The sequence below is a fragment of the Phocoena phocoena genome, chromosome 13 (assembly GCF_963924675.1).
Source record: "Phocoena phocoena chromosome 13, mPhoPho1.1, whole genome shotgun sequence".
Classification (NCBI taxonomy): Eukaryota; Metazoa; Chordata; class Mammalia; order Artiodactyla; family Phocoenidae; genus Phocoena; species Phocoena phocoena.
This window is the reverse complement of record NC_089231.1, coordinates 82,437,847-82,461,698: the sequence shown is the minus strand read 5'-3', so window position 1 is coordinate 82,461,698 and position 23,852 is coordinate 82,437,847. Positions and strand designations below refer to the sequence as shown.

At 41.4% G+C, this 23,852-nt stretch overlaps 2 protein-coding genes across 3 annotated transcripts in view; both read left to right on the top strand.

The window, feature by feature from the left end:
* Positions 1-19,531, top strand: part of ANAPC5 (anaphase promoting complex subunit 5) — a 38,668-nt gene extending 19,137 nt beyond the window's left edge. The window contains exons 7-17 of one of the 2 annotated variants that reach the window (XM_065889602.1): positions 554-744; positions 4,338-4,419; positions 5,055-5,144; positions 6,357-6,538; positions 7,587-7,722; positions 11,565-11,639; positions 14,276-14,397; positions 14,860-14,967; positions 15,051-15,198; positions 18,640-18,802; positions 19,200-19,531. In XM_065889602.1, the coding sequence (XP_065745674.1) occupies positions 554-744; positions 4,338-4,419; positions 5,055-5,144; positions 6,357-6,538; positions 7,587-7,722; positions 11,565-11,639; positions 14,276-14,397; positions 14,860-14,967; positions 15,051-15,198; positions 18,640-18,802; positions 19,200-19,411 (1,509 nt within the window). In that variant the 3' untranslated portion in view covers positions 19,412-19,531. The remainder of the gene's footprint in view (positions 1-553; positions 745-4,337; positions 4,420-5,054; positions 5,145-6,356; positions 6,539-7,586; positions 7,723-11,564; positions 11,640-14,275; positions 14,398-14,859; positions 14,968-15,050; positions 15,199-18,639; positions 18,803-19,199) is intronic. The other variant, XM_065889603.1, reaches the window with a different exon arrangement.
* An 852-nt stretch (positions 19,532-20,383) lies between these two features.
* Positions 20,384-23,852, top strand: part of CAMKK2 (calcium/calmodulin dependent protein kinase kinase 2) — a 59,751-nt gene continuing 56,282 nt past the window's right edge. The window contains exon 1 of the mRNA XM_065890074.1: positions 20,384-20,452. The gene's annotated coding sequence lies outside the window, so the exon portion shown is untranslated. The remainder of the gene's footprint in view (positions 20,453-23,852) is intronic.

Sequence of the window (23,852 nt, the reverse complement as noted above, 5' to 3'; positions counted from 1 at the left end):
TAGTTGTGGCTCGTGGGCTCTAGAGCGCAGGCTCAGTAGTTGTGGCGCATGGGCTTAGTTGCCCTGTGGCATGTGGGATCCTCCCGGGCCAGGGCTTGAACCCGTGTCGCCTGCATTGGGAGGCGGATTCTTAACCACTGCGCCACAAGGGAAGCTCTGAATTCAAGTTTTAAGATCTTTAGTTTTGTACTCACACTGTTCCTTAATGCCTGAGCTAGGTGATTCCCCCTCCATCCTCACGTATCACCCATGGATCCTAATATAACCAGTGGCATAGTGGATGAATATTTAGGATAAAACTCTGACACAAATTCTAATGGAATTCCCTTTACTCGTTTGGGTACACCTTCTGGGGGGAAAGTGTACCCAAACCAGCTAATGTACCTTAAGCCTATTTAATCCTGCCTGTGGGGAAAAGATTAAGCTAAACTATGACCATCTTGTTAAAATGGTAGGGGATACACAGGTGTTTGCAGCCAGTGGACCTCTCTGAATTAATATTACACAAGAGGAAGCAGAGCATTTAAAATATGTTGATTGTTTCTTGTTTTAGCACTACCTCAGCTACTTAAACAACCTCCGGGTCCAAGATGTTTTCAGTTCAACACACAGCCTCCTTCATTATTTTGACCGCCTGATTCTTACTGGAGCTGAAAGCAAAAGTAATGGGGAAGAGGGCTATGGCCGGAGCTTGAGATACGCTGCTCTGAACCTGGCTGCCCTGCACTGCCGCTTTGGTCACTAGTAAGTTTATAGACTTTTGTTCATGCGGAAATTGAAGAAATTATCTCTCAAATGTTAATTGAGATGTATTTTCTTTTTAATATGCTGTATTAAAAAAAAATGAAGGAGGAAAAGGAGAAAAGAAAGAGCCTGTTCAACCTGGAATTGTCAATAACTTCTAAAGAAGGAAGGTTTTTGCAATGAACAGAAGTTAATGAAAACCTTCTGCCTAAAGAGTCTGCCCCCTGGTGTCACTATTTAGCATTACCATCCAAGTACACGGCCTCTTTCTTTCTTTACTTCTAAGAATAACGGCCACTGAATTAAAAGGAAATTAGGTCATTAGGCCAGAGATTCCCAACAGGATTTTTCAGAGGTAATAATGGGGATGTAAAAGTTATTTTCAGTATTTCAAAAAGCCAAAAGGAAGTTGTATCTTTACTGTATAAAAGACTGCGTGGCTTACCGAACGTCACGTTTGTGCTTTTGGTTGGAATTCAGGCAGCTCAGTGCGTGACAATGACTTATGCCATTGCTAAGATATGCCTGTGATTTTAATAAATAAAAATAGGAAATTGATCAGTTATTATTTAGTAAAGAGTTAAGAGGATAAAAACTTTCAAAATATGGAGGCTATTTTGGAAATAATGAAATAATGTGAATAACGGTGAAAAGGTAGGAAATTACTAATTGAAAGAGTCTCTCTGCCTCCCCTGTGGCTTTTTCCCATTTAAGAAAAATATGGTTTCTGCCACAGGCATCTTTGAATAGAGACTAGAGTGTGTTAATGGAAGTATAGTGTTCCAAGTTCAAGAATTGAGACTTCTACACCTTGCTCTATGGCCCAGGCAACAGCCAGGAAATTCTATTAACTTCTGGTTGTCACATTTTAAAAGGGACATAGACAAGCTGGAGCTTGTGGCGGGGAGAGTCTCACTGGAGGCATTCAAAGCCATGTCATATAAATAGTGTGGGAAGGATGTGAGAATGTTTAGCCTGGAAAAGAAAGAAATGATTTAGCCAAGCATGTGTTTGACATCTTCCTGTAGTGAAGGTCATGTGAAAAGGGCTTAGATTGATCGAGGGTGTGACTACTAGAGAAGATAGGGAGCTGGTAAGTGCAAGTTAAAGGGCAAAACATTTTTGCTCCTTATAAGGAGGAGGTTTCCTTGTATGGAACCCTCTGAGAAAGGTGTCAGCAGAGTGCTCATGTGTGCAGCAAGGGTGACATTAAGGCAATCCAAGTGTCAGATTGATACTTGAACCAAAGAATGTTTAAGGCTACTCTGAACTTCATGATTTTGTGAGATTCCATATTATCTTTTAAGAGTCAACTTCTTTTTTTCTGCCCAGCTTTAATAACCTCTTTGATCAGGGCCTTTCATGTTTTATGTACTCATAATAAATAGCAGCACCATTTGTAATATTTGCCAGTAACCTATCTCTGTGTTACACACAGCTTGCCCTAGGTTTGGAAATTTGTATGCAGTCTGCTAGATACAAGTAATTAATCTGTTGATGAATTTCTCTATATTTACAATATTATCAGTGGATAGGCAGCTAACTGTATGGAATTAATTACTAATTAATATCTGATTTACTCAACTCCAGGCTTCTTTATTTTTAGTCCTGGAGCTATGGGCTTGTATAAATCTTTCTCACTTAGCTAATAGGATTGTGGAGATTTCTTGAAAATCTTTGTAGTTGCTTATTGAGCATCTACTATGTACTAGGCACTGTTCTAGGTGCTGGGGATCAGGAGTGAAAAAAAAGAGGAAAAAAAATACCCCTGTTCTCATGGAGCTTACAGTGGGGGAGATAAATAATAAACAGCACTAAACATAATTATAATGAATCAGGTAGTGATAGGTCAGGATAAGAGATTAGAGAGTGATGATGGGGAGTACTATTGTTTTCATAAGTAACACTCTTCTTCCAGATATACACACAAATCACTTATTTGTCAATTTGTAAATTTCTGTTTAAATAGTAAGGTAGCAACTCGGCCCTCCCTTGCCTCTATTAACTTAATATTTGAATAGAGATTTAAAGGAATTGAGGGAGTGAGTAATCGGTGCATTATCTGAAGAAAGAGTGTCCTTATTAGCTAGAACGGAAAGTTCAAAGGCCCTGAGGCAGGATTTACTTGGCATGTTTGAGGAGGAGCAAGTAGTGTGGTTAGAGTGCTGTAGTAAGGGGGGATAGAGGAGGACGAGGTTGTAGAGGTGGCAGGGGTCAAAGAGTTTAGGGTCCTGTAGGCCCAAGTAAGGACTTTGGCTTTTACACTGAATGACATAGGAAGCTGTTGTTTAGAGGCTACAGATCTTTCTGCTCTGGCATTTTGCGAACGGTAGACAGCCAATGCATTTCAGATCTTACAACCAGTTTGCCTCTTGCTCTTTTACTGAAAATTTTTATCAGAGGCTTTTCTGATTAGCAGCAATGGAAAACCATAGGTTCTTTAAGGATTTGCCAGAAACTTTGAAGTTTCTGTGTTGGTAATCTACCTTTTCTTCCTACCTGAGAAAAATAGTCTTTCTTTAGTCCTGTTTTAGCATACTATCTATACAGTTCTCCCAAAAGCCTTTTTTCTAAATGTAACATTATTTATTTGGTCATCAGATGTTCAACAAAATTAAATCAACTGATATTTATTGAGGGCCTGTGTGTAAAGATATGCTTCCTGCTTTCAAATAGCTTATATTCTGGTGCCTCTCAGCATTAAAAAGGATTTAAAAGAAATGTAAAATAGGTAAAAATGTATCTGGTTTCTTTATTCAAACAGGTAATTATTGAGGAAGAATTCAGCTGTTAATTGATTGTGTGAGGCTATTGCTCGTGTTGATAGAAAATTTGACATAAATTTTTCCCTATGTAAGTGCTACCCATAGAATTCCTCATTCTTTTTTGAGATCCTCAGTGATCCAGTATTTATAGAACTTCTGTGCCCTCTGCAGGTTGAAGAAATAAAACTAACACAGATTAAATAAATAGAGGGTGGTGCACAGTAGTATTTAATTAAGCACCGCAAGCAGGTAGCGTTTTTGTGGGCTTTTTCAGAAGCGAAGGCCCAGTGGGGCCAGGAACAGTTGGCTGAGTTTCCACAGAAGTTGCGAGGTTGGGGGACACGTCCCGGAGGGAGGAGAACCACATGAGCAGAAAGAAGACATCTCAGAAGGGAAAATCCTCAAAATACTTTTAAAAACTAGTATTGAAAAAATTATAAAAGTATCAGATCCCGTAGTTAAAAAAAATTTTCAAATGATGCAGAAGCGAAGGCAATGGAAAGTAAAATCTTACATCCTCTCCTTGTCCCTCCCCTCAGCAGTAGACAACTAAAAAAAAAAATCTTAGGAGCTGGGATGAAGAAAAGCCATTCTTTCATGTCCGTTTTAGTAGAAGTCCACCTTAGAAGGGACATGTTCTGTATCTGCACTGTTACTGTTTCTTACCGCTGGGGGAGGGGAGTGCCTCTGAGGGAATAAGCCCATGGTTTCAATTTCCAACCCAGAGGCCTGCACGCTGGTGAATTACCCTACAGATGACTTCCTGTTACTGTTGCTTGTACATGTTTGTGGTTGTTAATGAGTTATTAATGTTCAGTCTGTCATTAGTCAACAGGCAGAGCTTGCCCTGCAGGAGGCGATTAGGATTGCCCAGGAGTCCAACGATCACGTGTGTCTCCAGCATTGCTTGGTGAGGCCACCTTCCTGTCTTGGAAGTTCTGCCCTTGGGTTGAGTTGGCCTTCGAAAGGTCCTGTTTGAATTGGGAGGTCCTCAGCAGTGATGGGAAACTAGTTAGGTGGTCAGGGAAATTCAGGAAAGGCAACCCATGTTTATTTATGTTTCTTAATTCTTGATGTCCATTTTACTTTGGAGGCATTTCTTGTCTACAAGTTTTAATGCAGCTTGCCATGCAAAACTGCCGCATCAAGTGTTGGCATTAACAAAGGTGTTTGCAATACTGGTAACTGGATAAGACCTGGTCCTGTCAAAGCATCATTACCAAGCACAAGTAGAACACAGACTTCAGCAACCACCTGAGAATTTCACTTTCTCAGTTACAGGCCATATGGGGGCTTCATGCTTTTTTTCTGGAACATTTGCCACTCACTGCTCTCAGAGGTGAAGAAGATAAATGGCTTGATTATTTCAGTCTGATGGTTTTAATGTGTTTGATGGGTTTCATTTAGGTTTATAATTTGTGAAAGTGTATTTTAGAGGATTTATCTTGTCAGTTGTTAATTTGTTCTTACAACCATGCTGATGCTTTCAGCAGAACATTAGCCATTATTATTGTTATGATACATTTTCATGACTTCTCTTGCCAGAGCTGGCTTTATGTGCTGGGACAGAAGAGATCTGATAGCTATGTTCTTCTAGAACATTCTGTGAAGAAAGCTGTACATTTTGGGTTACCGGTAAGGCTCATCTTTCTGTGAGATTGTTTAAACAAATGGTATGGTTTTATTCTTGGTAGTTTCATGTGACCTTAATTATTAAACCACTAAATTCTCTTGATGGGTTTCTCTCTGCTCCCTTTATCCTAATAACATCTGTGAAAGTTCCATTTATCAACTTGATGAGATCTTTGTTTAGTTTATTATCAACACTAACTTACACATATTTATTTAGAAAATTTTTAGGGAAGGCTTATTTTTAAACCAGGGATTGGCAAACTCTACAGCCCATGGGCCAGATCTGGCTCACTGCCTGCTTATGTATGGCCCTCAAGCTAAGAATGGGTTTTACATTTTTAAATAGTTGGGGAAAAAAAACAAAGAAGAATATGCGACATAGACCAACTGTGGCCTGCAAAACCTAAATTATTTACTATCTGGCCCTTTACAGAACAAGTTTGCTGATCCTTATTTGAAATAATAAACAAAGCCAGGAACCAGTAAACCTGACCAGCAGATTTGTCCTTTCTCATTTTGAGTAACAGGGAAGGACCTGAATTATATTCCTCGATGACAAATACTGAGGGGCATTGAAGGGGCATAGTCTCCACACATGAAATAGTAATGACTGTTAGAATCTAGATTACTATTGCTCAAAGAACCTTATTCTGTCTAAAAAAAATTAAAAAATAAATGATAGACTTCTTAAGCACAATTTTTGTTACGGATTTAAGTGGACTTTTTTTAGTTGAGCTTTCATCCTTGAAAATTATACCAGAAGTTAATGAAAAGATAATTATGCTCATAATAGGCAGCCTTTCTTAATCTCCTACCACATCATGTGCCCAGCACTGTTTGATATATACTATTTAATTTTAATCCTTAAAATAATTCTTTATGATGGGTGTGATGCCCATTTTACAGATGGGCTTGTCTAAGAAGCTAAGTGACTGGCCCCAGGTCACATGGTAGATGGCAGAGGCAGTGCTTAAGTCCAGATCCGTTTAATTTCAAAGCCCTGGCTCTTCCCATTGTACTATTACCCTCTCTTCCATCCCCAGTTTTTCAGGAACATATCGCATACGGGTCAGGGTCAGGCTTAAGGTACTTTCTTTTTCAATAGTGCTATCATTGTGCGCGTGCTGAAATGAAATATGCCAAATTTCTGAAGAGCAAAACAAAATTTTGCCACGTAATCTCTATCATGAGTTGTGCGTATGTCTGTCTCCTTAGTACCTCGCCTCTCTGGGAATACAGTCCCTAGTTCAGCAGAGAGCTTTTGCTGGGAAGACCGCAAACAAACTTATGGATGCACTAAAGGACTCCGACCTCCTGCACTGGAAACACAGCTTGTCAGAGCTCATCGACATCAGCATCGCACAGAAAACAGCCATCTGGAGACTCTACGGCCGCAGGTGGGTCTTCCAGGCTATGAGGGCATGAATCCTTTTATAGATGAGCAGAAGCCAGTAAATGGGTTCTGTGAAGGCCAAATGGATGGAGGTTGTTTGTACAGGGGATTAAAGAAAGTGCTTTAGAATTTTAAAACATTTTCTACTTTGCACAGACTTTGCAAAGATTTTTCCTATGTGCATTTTTATTTACTCCTCCCAACAGCTCTGGGAGGTAACTGGGGGGTGATCTCCATTCCAGGATGCATAGGACAAGGTTCACAAATCTGATCTGCCCCAGATCACAAACGAATTAACAAGTGACAGAGCCCAGACTCAAGCCCAGGTTCTCTGACTCCAAGTACCATGCCCCTGCACTCTGAGATGGGAACCTCTCTTCCTGTTGGCCAGGAGGCATGGGCCACAGTCACTCAAGCCAAGCACCCCCTTAACCCAAAAGCTTCTATGTAAAGAAAGTTGCTTCCCTGTTACCCAGGATGTATTCTCTGGACTGTCTCCAGCTTTGTGTGTAATTCCCATTTAGCCTCCTGTAGCTCGGAAGTAAACTTCTGAACCAGATTTTTAATCCTGGAGCTACCTCACCTAGACAATATGCTGTTTCTAGGAATTCAGTCATGAAAGGAAGTGCCTATTTTATCAGTCTTGTTTTTGTACTTGAAATAATTTTTGGCACAATGTGGTCTGAAACAGCTGCAGACACTAGCCACTGCTTCCACTGTCAGAGCAGCCGGTGCCAGGATGGCATCAGGTCTGAATTTACCCGTGAAAACTAATTAACATACTGTGACCACAGGGAAAATTAGAGGCAGTGGGGCGGTCTGGAGCTTGGAGCTCCCAATTGTGCCGTAACCACTACGTTTTCTTTGGGGCTGCACATCCAGGATGCTTTTCTGCTCTCCTCGTCCCGAGGACAGGAGAACTGGCTTTGGGAGGCAGCTGCTCCCTGGAAGCCAGAGCCTGCTTCCTCCTGTTTCCACCCAAGGTAACTAGGGTGTGGCTGAGGGCAGCCTGTGTCTCTTGACTGACGGGGCTTCCTGTGTCTCCTCCCCAGCACCATGGCCCTGCAGCAAGCCCAGCTCCTGCTGAGCATGAACAGCCTAGACTCGGTGAACGCAGGCGTGCAACAGAACAACACGGAATCGTTCGCGGTGGCGCTGGGCCACCTCGCCAAGCTGCACGCGGAGCAGGTGGGCAGGCGGCCGGGCCCTGTGCTTCTGGAGCCACGTAGGCCCCGCCATTTCTGTCCTCTAGTGCTTGAGAAAAGCACTGGACGGGTCTGTTTGGATGCAAGTGGTTGGAAGGGTGAAATCCCACCAGTAGAAATGGACTGGGTGTGGAGTCTGCAAGGTTTGTTGAACTTGGGATCTCTTTTGGCATCAGGGAAGAGAGTGAGAGGTCAGCTGTTTCTATGTACCAAATGGAATAAAAAGGAGTCTTTGAAATTTAGGGTAGTAGAGCTGTGTATGTTTGTGGGAAAGGGAAGAACATAATAAGAGTACAGCTAAGATGACAACAGCCAAGGTTTGTTGTACATTTGTCCTGTGCCGGGCCCTATGCTTAGCGATTTACATGTATCATCTTCCTGATTCCTTATAGTAGCCTCATAAGGTCAGCTTTATCGTCACCCCTATTTCACAGAAAAGGAACTGAGCTCCAGGGAGCTAAATCCCATATCCACAGCCAGTAAATGTCAGTGTCAGATCTTCAACCCAAGTCTGATTGACTCCAAAGAAAGACGGTTGGAATAGGGCATTACCTTTACTTACAGCCCAAGTAATTTCACACGATTCTCTTTATAGGGGATTGATTAAAGGGTCTCTCACGATGCTCTAGGCTTCTTTCCCCTTTGCTCAAAAGTATCTTCTTCCATGGGAAAAGGTAAGGGAAAGCTCTTATCTAAAGCCCTCTAACTAACTGCTGCCTTGCTGTAAGCACATTTCCTTGATCGTGTCATTTTCTCCAGCTCTTTGTGGTATAATAATGATCGTTAGGTTGCATCGTAACACTCAGTATTCCTTAATCTGCATCCTAAAATCTTTGAGTGGTTTCCACCCCTTTCAGAAGTCTATAAATACCTCCCTCTACTAGACATACTTTAGCATTTTACAATCCTCTAAGTGGTTGTGTAAACAAAGGGCATGGATGGGCTCTGGCTGATGGCGTCTGCCTGCACCTGCATCAGCTGCTATCTTCCTGTATCTGGGAAGCAGCGCCCGCCCGAGCTCTCTGACATTAAAACAGCAGACCAGCTGCTCTTGCTGTTTGCTTTCCTCCAGGAATGTTGCACATTAATCACTTTCTTGGTCTTTTTCCCCCCCTCGTAATGGTTCTGGAACCTCTTTAACGTGGATTCTTTTCCTCTGCTGGTGCCTTGGTTAAGTGGAGCGTTTGTAATAAATGAGTCAGTGAACATTCAGTTAGGTATTTGGTACGAGCCTCATGTTGACTTTTTTTCCCCAACAACTTTATTGAGATAGAATTCACATGCCATACAATCCACCCATTTAAAGTGTCCCCTTGTGACTTTTTCAAGTAGGATTCTCCCCACTGACCCCAAGCTTAAAGAGTGGAATAACTTCCCTTTGGTTCTCTTTGAGTGATGTAGGGTAGAAGTTATTCCTTCATCTCCTGGAATGGAGAACCGCTTTACAAAAATCTGGTCTTGGCTCAATTCTTTAGCCTTAGCTTTCTCCAAGTTCAGTTGTTAATAGTTCTGTGATTTTTCTGGGGGTAATACCATGCTCTTTGGGTCTGTATTAATCTTTCCATCTCCGGGCTTATGTGAAAGACCTGCTGACGCCATTGTTGCCTGGCTCCAGTGGATGTGCTAGGAGACCTCTAATTGTACAGCTAGAAGACAGTCAGTGGCCACTTTATTTCAATTCGGTCTCTTTCCCCACCTCTTCTCAACCTGCCTTAGAAAGACTTTCCTAGTGTCAGAACATTGACCACGTAGATAAACCCACTGAGCTGATGACTGTCGCATTTTCAATTATATAGGTTAGACTTACACCTATGAAATTAAGCTTGGCCAACTGCGGAGAAGGCAGTTTTATCATGAATTTCTATTTGCTCTTTTATTTCCTTTGTGTTGTGCTTCCCGTTGTGTCCTGAAACTGATCTCTAGATAAACTGGATGCTGCACTTCGTTGTGGTAGTGACTGGGGCTTGGGTGAACCTAGAAGGAAGTTACGGGGTCTGAACTGCTGTTTGTGAGCTTCCTCCTGCAGCCCAGAGGAAGTGCTAAGAGATCCGGCCCCCTTTACTCCTTCTGCGTAACTCTGGTTCGTCGTGTCACATTCCTCTCCCAGCCTCAGGAAATGGCAGGTCACAATAGGAATGTTTTGGGGGAGTGCTGTTCTCTCTACTTGGCCTGAAGGTTTGACAGCCATCTAGATCCACACGCCGAACTCCGTATGGTAGTCATGGTAGTCATGAAAATAATTGGCAAGACTGGCCAGTTAAAATCACAAGAATAAAAAGATTAATGATCTTTTATTATAATTCAGTATACTTTCGACTTAATTCACTTCAAATAGAAGTTCACCTGTGGTCTAACTGAGCTTCTATATAGACTGAAGATATACTACCTGATCAAAGGATAGGGACAAATTGAAAAGCTTTTGGGGGCTTAATAAGATAGACATTCTAGCAATATAAGAGTGTAAAAAAGACATGAACATGTATTCACAGAAAAAACATAAATGATTATAAAACATGAAAAAATTTCAATCTAGTCATTAAAGGAATTCAAATTAACACAGTGAAATAACCCATTTCATCAAACAAATAGGCAAAGAAGCTTAAATATCAGGGGAGGAGAAAGGTGTAGAATGCTGGTATAAGAGTACTTGGTATGGGCTTCCCTGGTGGCGCAGTGGTTGACAGTCCGCCTGCCGATGCAGGGGACACGGGTTCGTGCCCCGGTCCGGGAAGATCCCACGTGCCGCGGAGCGGCTGGGCCCGTGAGCCATGGCCGCTGAGCCTGCGCGTCCGGAGCCTGTGCTCCGCAACGGGAGAGGCCACAACAGTAAGAGGCCCGCGTACCGCAAAAAAAAAAAAAAAAAAAAGAGTACTTGGTATATTTCTGTATGGTAATTTAGTAATATACCTATCAAAAAGCTTAAAAGTGTCTACCATTTAGCCCAGCAATTTTACTTCTAAGGTATTATCCTAAGGAAATAATTGGACAAGTATGCAAAGATGTATCCACCAAGATAATCATTCTAGCATTTTTAAAATGGAAAAAATTGGAAACAATCAAAATATCCCAAACTAGGCGATTTTTTTTTTTTGGGGGGCGTACGCGGGCCTCTCACTGTTGTGGCCTCTCCCGTTGCAGAGCACAGGCTCCGGACGCGCAGGCTCAGCGGCCATGGCTCACGGGCCCAGCCGCTCTGCGGCGTGTGGGATCTTCCCGGACCGGGGCACGAGCCCATGTCCCCTGCATCGGCAGGTGGACTCTCAACCACTGCGCCACCAGGGAAGCCCGGAGATTATTTTGATTGGACTATAATTTATGTACCTAATAAAATACTGTGATGTATAGATTTGTATTTGTTGACACTGTAAAGATTCATTCATTCAAAAAATATTTATTGAGTACCTACCATGTGGTAAATAGGCAGTTTACAAAAATGGTATGTATACCTATTTTTGGAATACTTATATGTTTTATATTCATGTGAATATGAGAAGTTCAGAAGGATATGTGCCGAGAAATTACTGTGATTATCTTTGGTGGGATTAAAAGTAATTTGCCTTTTTCTCATTGTTCACATGTGTTTCGTAAGTTTTTTTCCTAGAGTGAACATGTATTACAGGTGTAATTAAAAAAATTTTTTTTTAATGTACAAGTGAAATACATTAGAACCTAAAAAAAATGGCCCCTTGATATTTGACAGTCTCTGCCTAGGGTCGTCAGGCTGCTGCACCAAGAACAGGTGAGTCATACTCATGTCCTGTGAGTGGGATAGCAGGTGTGGTGTCAGCACAGGTGTGCTAAAAAAATCGTGGCTTTCTATTTTAGGGCTGTTTCGCTGCAGCTTCGGAAGTGTTAAAGCACTTGAAGGAGCGATTCCCACCTAACAGTCAGCATGCCCAGGTAACCTGCCTTTTGTGTGTCATCGATTTATTTTATTTATTTATTTTTTTTTTTGCGGTACGCGGGCCTCCCACTGTTGTGGCCTCTCCCATTGCGGAGCACAGGCTCCGACGCACAGGCTCAGAGGCCATGGCTCACGGGCCCAGCTGCTCCGCGGCATGTGGGATCTTCCTGGACCGGGGCACAAACCCGCGTCCCCTGCATTGGCAGGCGGACTCTCAACCACTGCGCCACCAGGGAAGGCCTCATCGATTTATTTTTGAAAATACCATTTTTACTGTATTATTGTCAAAATAGGGTATTTTCGAGTCTCCCCTCAGCCTCTCGTGTCTTGGTTCCTTTCTGTGACATCTGTGCTTTGAGGTCAACATAGGAGACTCTGTAAAATGCGTTCCAGAAGGCTGAGGAATAAACTCTGAGAAAAGATCAAAGTAGGGTACTTTTTTCATTCCTGTCTTCGTGGTTTTAAATTAGTATTCCCTATACCTCTAACTGTATGGGAATAAGCAAAGAAATCGTCAGTGTCCTTTGATAGATAAAGAATTAGGTCTCCGTTTTGTTACTCTGTTTTCTCCTACTTGGCAGCTCTAACCTTTTCCTCCCAGAATTGAATAACCTTTTGGCAAGATGTATGCAGAGGGAATGAACTTTATAAAGCAGTCCTAGGCACTCTGTTCCTTGTTGCACCAATTTCCATCTCTGATGGGGCCAAGAAAACTATTACGAGGGGCCTCTTTCTCTTCCTCCCTTTACCAAGTTTAGTATTAACTAAATTAGGGAATTTGAAATCATGAGAGACCATGGCCTGGGAATCTCCTACTGTTGGTCCCTGAGCCGGGGGTGGGGGGGCTTCTGTTCACATGGGTTGCTGGCCCCACCTCATTAGATATGGTGTGAATGCCCGTCTGCTTATGAGCTGTGCTGGGATCTCACTGCTGCTGGCTGTGATCTGAATTCAGAGTACCCAGACGGAAAGGTGGTAAGCAAACAAAATAGAAGCTAGTACCCAAGGATGCTGTGGGGAAAAAGAATTAAGCGTGGTTCTGTGGTAGTGCTAATGTGATGGAGCGGTTTCGGTTACTGTTCTAGGCACTTTTTAAGAAGGTGCACAGTAAAAAGAAAAAAAGACACAATTTAACTCACATTCTAGAAGAAACATGTATGGCTGATAAAGAGATGAAAAGATGCTCAGCCTGACAGTTGATCAAGGGGCATACAAGTGAAAAAATAAGGAGGTATTTCATACCCAACAGACTGGCCAGAAGTAACATATCTGACACCACCAATTGTTGGTGACGGTGTGGAGCAATGAGTCATGTCATACACCGCCGGCAGGGAGTGTAAACTGGTGTGACCCATCTGGAGAACAAATGGGCACTGTGTTAAGGAGAAGGTGCACATGTCCTGCAGCCCAGCTTTCCCACGGCTTGCTGTATACCCAGGGTAACTGTTGCACAGCACAGGGGATGATGTAGGGGAGTGTTTGCTGCAGCACTGTTCAGAAGAGTGAGAAATTGGAAGTACCTAAATACCCATCAACATGAGAATAGATAAGTTGTTGCATATTCATACAATTGAAAACTATTCATCAGTGAAAAGGAATGAACTAGAACTACTTGTATTAACATGTGTAAGCCTCCCCAAAATAATGTTGAGCTTAAAAGCGAGTTGTCAAGGATGCGTACAGTATGATACTATCTATTTACACAAAGTTTAAAAACGTGTAAGATCATACTATATATTGTTTTTTTTCATACTATATATTGTTTAAGGATAAGTAAATATTTTGTAAAAGTATAAAAACATGATTGGGGGGACTTCCCCGGTGGTCCAGTGGTTAAGACTCCTCACTTCCAATGCAAGGGGTGTGGGTTCAATCCCTGGTCGGGGAACTAAGATCCCACATGCCGTGTGGTAAATAAATGAATGAATGAATAATCAATCGTCATAGGTCAGTCATTAAAAAAAATTCTTAAAAAAAAATGGGAATGATAAATAACAAATCACATGCTTCCTTTGAAAACAGAAAGAGGAGAATGGAATTTGCAAAGTACCTCAATAATGTGCAGTAGTATCCAAAGCAAGTAAAGCAAAATGTTGTGATTTGACAAAGTTGATGGTTGCGATACATGTTTTGTTATTTTATTCTTAGTGCTTTTCCACAGACTTGAAATATTTAAAAAAAATTTTTTTAATCTAAAAAAAAAAGTGTGTGAATTGTAAGGATATTTGTTAAGCAAGCGAAAATACTTTTATATTTCTGTTGAATAATGAGGTGAGCATCTGCCATTCTGTTCTTTGTTTTTTTTTTTTGGCTGCGTGCGGCCTTTCTCTAGTTGCGGGGAGTGGGGACTACTCTTCGTTGTGGTGCGCAGGCTTCTCCTTGCAGTGGGTGGCTTCTCTTGTTGTGGAGCACAGGCTCTAGGTGCGCGGGCTTTAGTAGTTGTGGCTCGCGGGCTCTAGAGCACAGGCTCAGTAGTTGTGGTGCATGGGCTTAGTTGCTCTGTGGCATGTGGGATCTTCCCGGACCAGGGCTCGACCCCATGTCCCCTGCATTGGCAGGCGGATTCTTAACCACTGCGCCACCAGGGACGCCCCTGCCATTCTGTTCTTAACTGTGTTTTTTTTCTTACTAGTTATGGATGCTGTGTGATCAAAAAATACAGTTTGACAGAGCAATGAATGATGGCAAATATCATTTGGCTGATTCAATTGTTACAGGAATCACAGCTCTTAATAGCATAGAGGGTGTATACAGGTAAGAAATTTTGAAAATTCCAACCCCAGAATGAAGTAGTTCTCAAATGGCTTTATTCTTATTTGTTTTGTGTGTGACTTAATTGATTAGCTTAGGAAAAAAACCTTTTTTTTCTATTTATTACCTGTTTATTACAGACCATTAGAAAATACAAATAAACAAAATGGAGAAAGTTAAATAGTACCCAGAAATAATCACTAACATGCTATCTATAATTCCAGACTTTTTTCTTGTGTGCATGTATGTGTGTATGTGCACACATGTGCTCACACACACACACACATACACACAATTTTTTTTTCTCTTTTAAGAAAAATTATATCAGACACAGTTATTCCCCTTGGGAGGTTACAATTACAGTCTAATTGGGGAAATAGAGATTCTAAACCTGCAAGTGACTCTACTTACAACCCTTGCAAAACATCAACATAACCATTTGTGTTTATTTTGTTTCTGTGTCAGAAAAGCAATTGTACTACAAGCTCAGAACCAAATGTCAGAGGCGCACAAGCTTTTACAAAAATTGTTGATTCATTGTCAGAAAATCAGGAATACAGAAATGGTGATCAGGTAAGGCAGGGCTTTTGTGCATCTCACCTAGGTGGTACTTTGTGCTGGTTATTGTCATCCCATGTCTTCCTCTTTGTGGGCAGTGTCCTGCTGTCTGTGGCAGAGCTGTACTGGCGATCTTCCTCCCCTACCATCGCGCTGCCTGTGCTCCTGCAGGCTCTGGCTCTCTCCAAGGAGTACCGGTTGCAGCATTTGGCCTCTGAAACAGTGCTGAACTTGGCTTTTGCCCAGGTAAGCTGATCTCTGTTTTTATAGCACATATTTGTGCTCAAGAACTGGTGAGTCTGTTACTACTCTTTGGTTTTGAAAAGGATGGTAATGAGCTTTTGCTTCTTAATATTGAAATCTGGGAAGGTAGTGTCACTGTGCAAGCCTTCCATGGAAGTCTGGAGTTGTGAACTTGGTGACAAGCTGACACCTCCCAGTGGTACTGGCTTTACCGAGCTGTGTATTTACTAAGGAGGATGTGCCTCTTCATTGAGGACATTTGCATCATATTAATGACTTAGCTGGCCCAGAGCTATGCTTGATTTAACAAGAGAATGAATAAGGAAATGAGGAAGTCATGTGTTCATTGAAAGGTTTTGGAAGTTAAATTGTATTTTATGTTTGTTTTCTGTCCCTCCCTGTAGAATGTAAAGACCATGAGAGAAGGGACTGTTTTTTCCCTGCTATATCCTGTGGTACCTAATAGGATCCACACATAGTAGGTTTTTAATAAATATTTATTGAATGAATGAATTTTGAACTTACTGGAGGAATTTACTAACTAAAGCAGAGGTTCCCCAAACCATGCATCAGCATTGTTGGGGAGATTTTAAAAATATCTGCATATCTGGCCTTGCCTCAAACCTACAGAGTCAGAATCTCTAGGGGAGGAGCCTAGGAGTCTATTTTCCTTACCAGCTTCCCCAGTGATTTTTTTTTCTTAATTAAGATAAAATTCACATAACATAAAATTTACCATTTAAAAGTATACAGTTCAGGGCTTCCCTGGTGGCGCAGTGGTTGAGAGTCCGCCTGCCGATGCAGGGGACACGGGTTTGTGCCCCGTCTGGGAAGATCCCACATGGCGCGGAGCAGCTGGGCCCGTGAGCCATGGCCGCTGAGCCTGCGCTCCGCAGCGGGAGAGGCCATAACAGTGAGAGGCCCGCATACCGCAAAACACACACACACACACACACACACACACACACACACACACACACAAAGTATACAGTTCAGTGGTTTTTAGAATATTTACATTATTTTGCAAACATCACCACTGTCTAATTCCAGAATATTTTCACCACACCAAATAGAAAGCCCAGACCCATTATTTCTGAAGCAGTCATTCCCCACTTCCTCCTCCCTCCAGCCCCTGGCAACCACTAGTCTGTTTTCTGTCTCTATGGGTTTGCCTGTTCTGGATATTTCATATAAATGGGATCATACAGTGTGTGGCCTTTGTGTCTGGCTTCTTCGCTTAGCATCATGTTTTCAGGATTCATTCATGTTGTGGCATGTGTCAGTCAGTTCTAGATTCCTTCTAATGGAATACTGTTCCATCAGATGGATACACTACATTTTGTTTATCCATTCATAAGTTGATGGACATTTGGGTTGTTTCCACCTTTTGACTATTATAAATAGCTCTTAACATTGATGTACAAGTTTTTTTCTGGATATATGTTTTCATTTCTCTTGGGTATACTTAACAGTGGGATTGCTGGGTCATATAGTTCTTTGTTTAACTTTTTTGTGGAACCACCAAACTGTTTTCCACTGCGGCTCTACCATCTCATATTCTCACCAGCAATGTATGAAGGTTCCACTTTCTCTATATCTCTGCCAGCACTTGTTATTTTCCATTTTATTAGTGTGAAGTTATATCTCATTGTGGTTTTGATTTGCATTTTCCTAATAAGTAATAATATGGAGCATCTTTTCGTGTGAGTACTGGCCATTTGTGTATGTTCCTGGAGAAATGTCCAAGTCCTTTACCTGTTTTTAAATTGGGTTGTCTAATTTTAGTTTTCAGTTGTAAGAGTTTTTATATATTCTGGTTGCTAGACGCTTGTCAGATATATGATTTGCAAATATTTTGTCCCATTCTCTGGGTTGTCTTTTCACTTTCTTTTTCTTTTTTTTTTTTTTTTTTTGCGGTACACGGGCCCCTCACTGCTGTGGCCTCTCCTGTTGTGGAGCACAGGCTCCGGACACGCAGGCTTAGCGGCCATGGCTCACGGGCCCAGCCGCTATGCGGCATGTGGGATCTTCCCAGACCAGGGCACGAACCCGTGTCCCCTGCATCGGCAGGTGGACTCTCAACCACTGCGCCACCAGGGAAGCCCCAGAGATTCTTTTATTTTTTAATGTTTGCTTTTACAGCTATAAATTTTCTTCTGAACGCCGTATCCTATAGGTTTTCACTGCATCCCATAAGTTTTGGTATGTTGTGTTTTTGTTCATCTCAAGGTATTTTCTAATTTCCCTTGTGATTTCTTCTTTGACACTTTGACTATTTACGAGTGTGTTGTTTAATTTCCACATATTTGTGAATTTTTCAGATTCCCTTTTATTACTGTTTTCTAATTTAACTTCACGTGGTCAGAGAAGATATTTTGTATGATTTAAACCTTTTAAAATATGAGTGTTATTTTGTGGCATAACATATGGTCTATCCTGGGAGATGTTCCATGTACATTTGAGAAGAATATGTGTTCTGCTGTTGTTGGGCTAGTTGGTTTATAGTCTTGCTCAAGTCTTCTATTTCCTTGCTGATCTTCTGTTAAGTTTCTATCCACTATTGAAAGTAGAGTATTGAACTCTGAAACTATTATTGTTGAACTATTTCTCCCTTCAGTTCTGTCAGTTTTTGCTTCATATATTTTGGGTTTCTGTTGTTTGGTGTATATATGTTTATAATTGTTGTATCTTCTTGATGAATTGGCCCTTTATCAGTATATAATGTCCTTTGTCTCTTATTACAGTTTTTGACTTAAAGTCTATTTTGTCTGATATTAGTATAATCAGTCCAGCTCTCTTTTGGTTACTGTTTGCATGGAATATCTTTTTTTACTATCCTTTTACTTTCAGCCTATTTATGTCTTTTAATCTAAAGTGAGTCTCTTATAGATAACATATAGTTTTATCATGTTTGCAAAAATCTGTTCTGCCAATCTCTTCCTTTTAATTGAAGAGTTTAAGCCATTTACATTTAATTTAATTATGGATTTGAAAGGATTTACTTCTATTTTGCTATATTTTTCTATATGTCTTACATCTTTTCTTGTTCCTCCATTACTGTTTATTTTCTGTTAAATGGATGTTTCTAGTGTACCCTTGTTTATTTTACTATATATTTTTGAGTTTTTTTAAAGTGGTTCCTTTTCTCCTAGTGATTCTTATACAGCTAGTTCAACCTTTTTGAATCATCAATGTAAAAGATTTTTGTAAAGACAGAGACCTTTCTATAATGTAAATAACTACTCCCTCCCTTATCTATTGTAGCCTGAAACCGATTGTCACACGTTATGTTTTCTAAGAGTGTGGTGCACATTAAAGATAGTACATGTCAGGGAGAAAGTAAGCCAGACATTGCCATTCAGAAGAGAAGAGCCAGAAATGAAGCCCTTCCTGTAGTCGGCAGTGGGTGTGGGTGTGTATAGCACCATGATGTTTCTTTTTCAGCTCATCCTTGGAATCCCAGAACAGGCCTTAAGTCTTCTCCATATGGCCATTGAGCCCATCTTGGCTGACGGGGCTGTCCTGGACAAAGGCCGTGCCATGTTCTTGGTGGCCAAGTGCCAGGTGGCTTCAGCAGCTTCCTATGAGCCACTGAAGAAAGCAGCAGGTAGGAAACCATACAAAGATTGTTAGGTAATACTATTACAGAAAACTTGTAAAGAAGGGGAAAAGACATTAAACTTGGGACAGTATTTAAGTTTTGAGTGTTCACAAATATATGTTATAATTTCATGCAGCATTTAAAGTGCTTTCACTTGCATACTTGCATGAAGGTTGAGGGCAAGTGAATTGTTATTTTAACCCTACAGAACTAGGTGTGAGGCTGGAAATCAGTACTAAAGACTTAGTGGTGTTTTTTTGTTTGTCTGTTTGTTTCTTCTCAAAGAGTAGAATGTAAGAGTTTCTGGTATATGTTAAATCAATAAAAATAGATATTAAGCTTTGAAAACTATATGTGAAGCATTGAGTTAAATATGTGTGGTATTTTCCCCATTTTCCATCAGTTCTTGAGGCCGCCATTGAGAACCTCAGTGAAGCCAAGAACTATTTTGCAAAGGTCGACTGCAAAGAGCAGATCAGAGACGTCGTTTACTTCCAGGCCAGACTCTACCACACCCTGGGGAAGACCCAGGAGAGGAACCGGTGTGCGATGCTCTTCCGGCAGCTGCATCAGGACCTGCCCTTTCATGGGGTGCCCTTGATAAATCTTCTCTAGTGAGAACATCCCCACTGGACCACTGTGCAGAGTAGATGATTTTGGACTTGTTCATACTCCCTCCCTCCATATAAATGATGTATTTGATATCTGTCTTATGAATAAACTGCATTCTGATTAGTTTGTCTTATTTTGTTGCTAAAATATACATATTTGTTTTTTGTTTTCCCTTTTCTTTCTTTTGATAGCAAAGGATACCAACATTTTGTTAATAAGTGGCTGGTTTATTAATAACTTAGTGCAAGTGTTAAAGATTATGTTCTCTCTGGGCAAAGTTGCCAATATCTTATTAGCAGTTGTGCACACTCTCCACCAGTGTGTAAATTCATTTTGCACCTATGCTCAGACAAGAGCTCTTTCGGGTATTGGTAGATCTCTCGAGGGGGTTGGTGCAGGTTTCTCGGAGGCTTGGATTTTCCTTTGGAAGCTCCCCTGTTTTGTTCTGCTGGACTGGTGCTTGGGTTGGGTCTGTGTGTACTTGCAAGCACATGTCAGTCCCTGACTGGAGATTAAGATGGGAAAGATCTTTTTATGGTTTTTGGACCAATGACAAGAAGCATGTTTCAGTCACTTTCTGGGGGTTGGCTTTCTCATATCTTCTGCATGGGTATATTTTTTCTATACTTAATAAATCAGGGATGATGATAAGGAATTCATCATGAATGAGGTGATTATAAGTTGAGAAAGGGTCTGAAGCTCAGAGGTGTGTGGATGCTATCGCTCAAATATACACTAATTTACATATCTCAGCCCTGCAGAAGCCAGTTATTGCTCTGTTTGTGTATTTATCTTACCCTTCAGTGTTCACAGAAAAATCCCCGTGTTTCAAATCCAAAACAGCAACCAGGAACCAACCAAATTTTGCAGCTTCTATCAGTGGCTCTTTCTCTGTTAAATTTAAACCTTCGGATGGGAAATAATTTATCCCCAGAGCTCTTCGAAACAGTGTAAAACAACTCCCACTCATTAGGGTGCGTTTGCTGGCCAAAGACAGCTGCTCTGAAAATAAGAGACTCAGTGTGGAGATAAAGACACTAATTAGTATGTTGATGTTTAAAAATCTTTCCTTACATTTATTTGAAAGGTTATATACGTAGATGGTAAAAATTAAATATTGTTAAAGGCTGTATAGTAAGATGTAATTCTTCCTCCCAGGAAGTAACCATTATTAATCAGTTTCTTTCGATTCTTCCCATATATTCTCTAATCTGATGTCATTTTTGGTCAATGTACTTAAGCTCCTTCCAATCTACGAAGTGATCTTACTCTGCCTCAGCGTAAGAAAGTTCAAGAGATGGGGTGACATAAAAACTAGACATCATTACACCTGACCAGGACCAGCTACATAATTTGTGGGGCCCAGTGCAAAGTAAAATTACAAGGCCTATATATATATATATATATATATATATAATTTTTAAAAATTTATTTATTTTTGGCTGTGTCAGGTCTTTGTTGCTGCATGTGGGCTTCCTCTAGCCGCGGGCGAGTGGAGTAGCGGGGGCTACTCTTCGTTGCGGTGCGCGGGCTTCTCATTGCTGTGACTTTTGTGGCAGAGCACAGGCTCTAGGCGTGCGGGCTTCAGTAGTTGTGGCACATTGGCTCAGTAGTTGTGGCATGTTGGCTCAGTAGTTGTGGCTCGCGGACTGTAGAGCGCAGGCTCAGTAGTTGTGGTGCACGGGCTTAGTTGCTCACCAGCATGTGGGATCTTCCCGGACCAGGGCTCGACCCCATGTCCCCTGCATTGGCAGGCAGATTCTTCACCACTGTGCCGCCGGGGAAGTCCTGAGGCCTATATTAAGTGGAGCGTTAAGCCAGGTACGGGGCCCTTCTAAACACACAGCCCTGTTTGACCGCACAGTTGGCATGCCCGTGAAGTCTCCTGCCCGACCCTGCTCTCAGCTTGCTGCACATTCACCCTGCCAGGCCTGCATCCAAAGCTAATATAAAGAGTCTGAGGCTCCCTGCCATCTGTGACTTAGATTTGTTGGCTGGAGCCTGGCTTCTTCAGGAAGGAATAGTGGGTTAAATGGAAAGTTGGAAACATCAGAGTGACCCAAAAACTCATAACTGTCTGGATTACAGCTAATTATCTTTTTTCCTGGTGGAGCATTTGGTGGGAGAAGGAAGAATCAGAACAGTGTAATTATGGGTGGTTTAATGTAGGGGTATAAGAATCAATGATTTGGTTAAATGGAGAAGGGGTTTGGTGAGTAGGGAACTAAAAGTAAATAACCAATGGGCATTTGGGTCTATACCAGAGGCCTGAGGATAGATCCTCAAAGGGGAAGAGAGGAGTGGGGTCATGACCCACGCCAGTGGCTTGGCATGATGGAAACTCTCCCCAGCAGGTTTGGTGTTGAGTGTTTCCAGTCCTGGGGCAGGTGGGAACAAACAGCTTAACACTTACAGAGTGTTAAATTATTTTCATTAAATATTAACACATTTAATCTTCATAACAGTCCTAAGAGGTAGGCAATAGTAATAATCCCATTTAACAGACAGAAACTGAGGCATATGGAGGTTAAGTCACTCACAACCCAAGCTCACACTGTTAGTAGGTTGCAGGGCTGGGAATCCAACCTTGCTGGTGTATTACCCTAGAGCTGTCTGCTCCCAGAGTTTTCAAAAGTACTTTACTGTTTGGGGGAACATTCTTTTCGTTTGTTGAAAATATAATTGATAAAATCAGTTGTCATTTATCTAGTGCCCAGGATAGGCCAGACACTGTGCCAGGTACTTTCACACATATCAATACCATTTCTAATGCTTGTAAGCCAAATACCATTTTACAGTTGAGGAAACTTAGGCCCAGAGACGTGGCCTGACCCAGCCCCCTCAGCAGGGAGGACCAGTCAGGATTCAGTGCAGGTGTGACAGCTTCCTCAACCTACATTCTTTCTCTCATCACCAGGCTGCCTTTGTGTTCACCTATGTATCTTGAACACTTCTACTTGTTTAGAGTGTTTTAAACTTTGTCGTTTTGGGGTGGTCACACTGATTTTTTTCTTCCTCATAATACAGCGAAGGCAAATGAAGAACTTCATCTGTGCTCCTGCTGACGTCTTTTATGCTGCTGTTTATGTTTGGGACTAACAAACATATTAATCTCACTGCCTGTTGAGGAGAAACAAGAAACTTCTCAGGGTCTTCTTTCTTTCTCCCTTCCTTCCTTCCTTCCTTCCTCCCTCCCTCCCTTCTTTCTTCCTTTATTTCTTTCCTCCTTTCTTTCTTTCTTTCCTTCTTTCCTTCCTTCCTTCCTTCCTTCTTTCTTTCTTTCTTTCTTCCTTTCTTTCTTTCTTCCTTCCTTCCTTCCTTTCTTTCTTTCTTTGTTCCTTTTCTTTCTTTCTTTTTTCTTTCTTTCTTTCTCTCTTTCTCTTTTTTTATCCCAGCAATTTTCTACTGTCCTGTTGAGTGGGAAAGAATTCAACAAATAAGTCACATTGGTGTGATTAATCCTGCTGTCTCTATCCGGGTGTTCAAGATTTGGGAGGTGGAACATTCCAGTGGACAACGTGAGTAGAACACAGAACAGTTCAGAAAGGAAAAGACAAAGTCTTGGCAGGAGTTTACGATGCTGTGCTAGTGGGCGAGATAATTTGAAAGTCTTGCTTTTCATCCTCCCCCACCCCCCCCCCCCGTGCTATCCAAATTTTCTTGAAAATAAGATTCAGATGCTTTGTTTACTTATTTTCTTGGCAATTTGTGTTGTCAAGAGAACAAGAGCTGTTTGCCTAGAATAGGTTTTTCTGGTGTTCTTGGAGGAGAAAAACTCAAAAAGCAAAGCCAATTTTTATTTTCATATCTCTAAGAAGAAAACGGTTCCCTTGAATGGGACGACTTCTATCTTAAGAGGGGCTGAATGTCAGTGAAAGGCAATTGTGGTTTCTCTGCTTTGTTCCAATTCACTTTAATAAGAAAGGCACATAATTGATGGGGTTTTTAGCTCTGTGCAAAGTATATTAATAGTTAGCACCTTTGAGTGCTTAAGTGCCAGCACTGAAGTATTATCTTTTTTTTGAGGTAAAATTGTTATGTAACATTATATGTTTCGGGTGTACAGCATTATGATTTGACGTCTGTGTGCATCCCACGGTAATCATCACCAAAAGTCTAGTCACCGTTCATCACCATACACTTGGTCCCCTTTACTCATTTCCTTCACCGCCAGTCCCCTTCCCCTCTGGTAACCACCAGTGTGTTCTCTGTGTCTAAGAGTTTTGTTTTGTTTTTCTGTTTTTTAGATATATATGAGTGAAATCATATTGTTTCTGTCTTTCACCCTCTGATTTATTTCACTTAACATAATACCTTCATAATACCTTCCAACCACATTGTTGCAAATGCAAGATTTCATTCTTTTTATGGCCAACTAGTATTCCATTGTGTATAAATATATCTTCTTTATCCATTTATCCATCAATGGACCCTACACACAGTA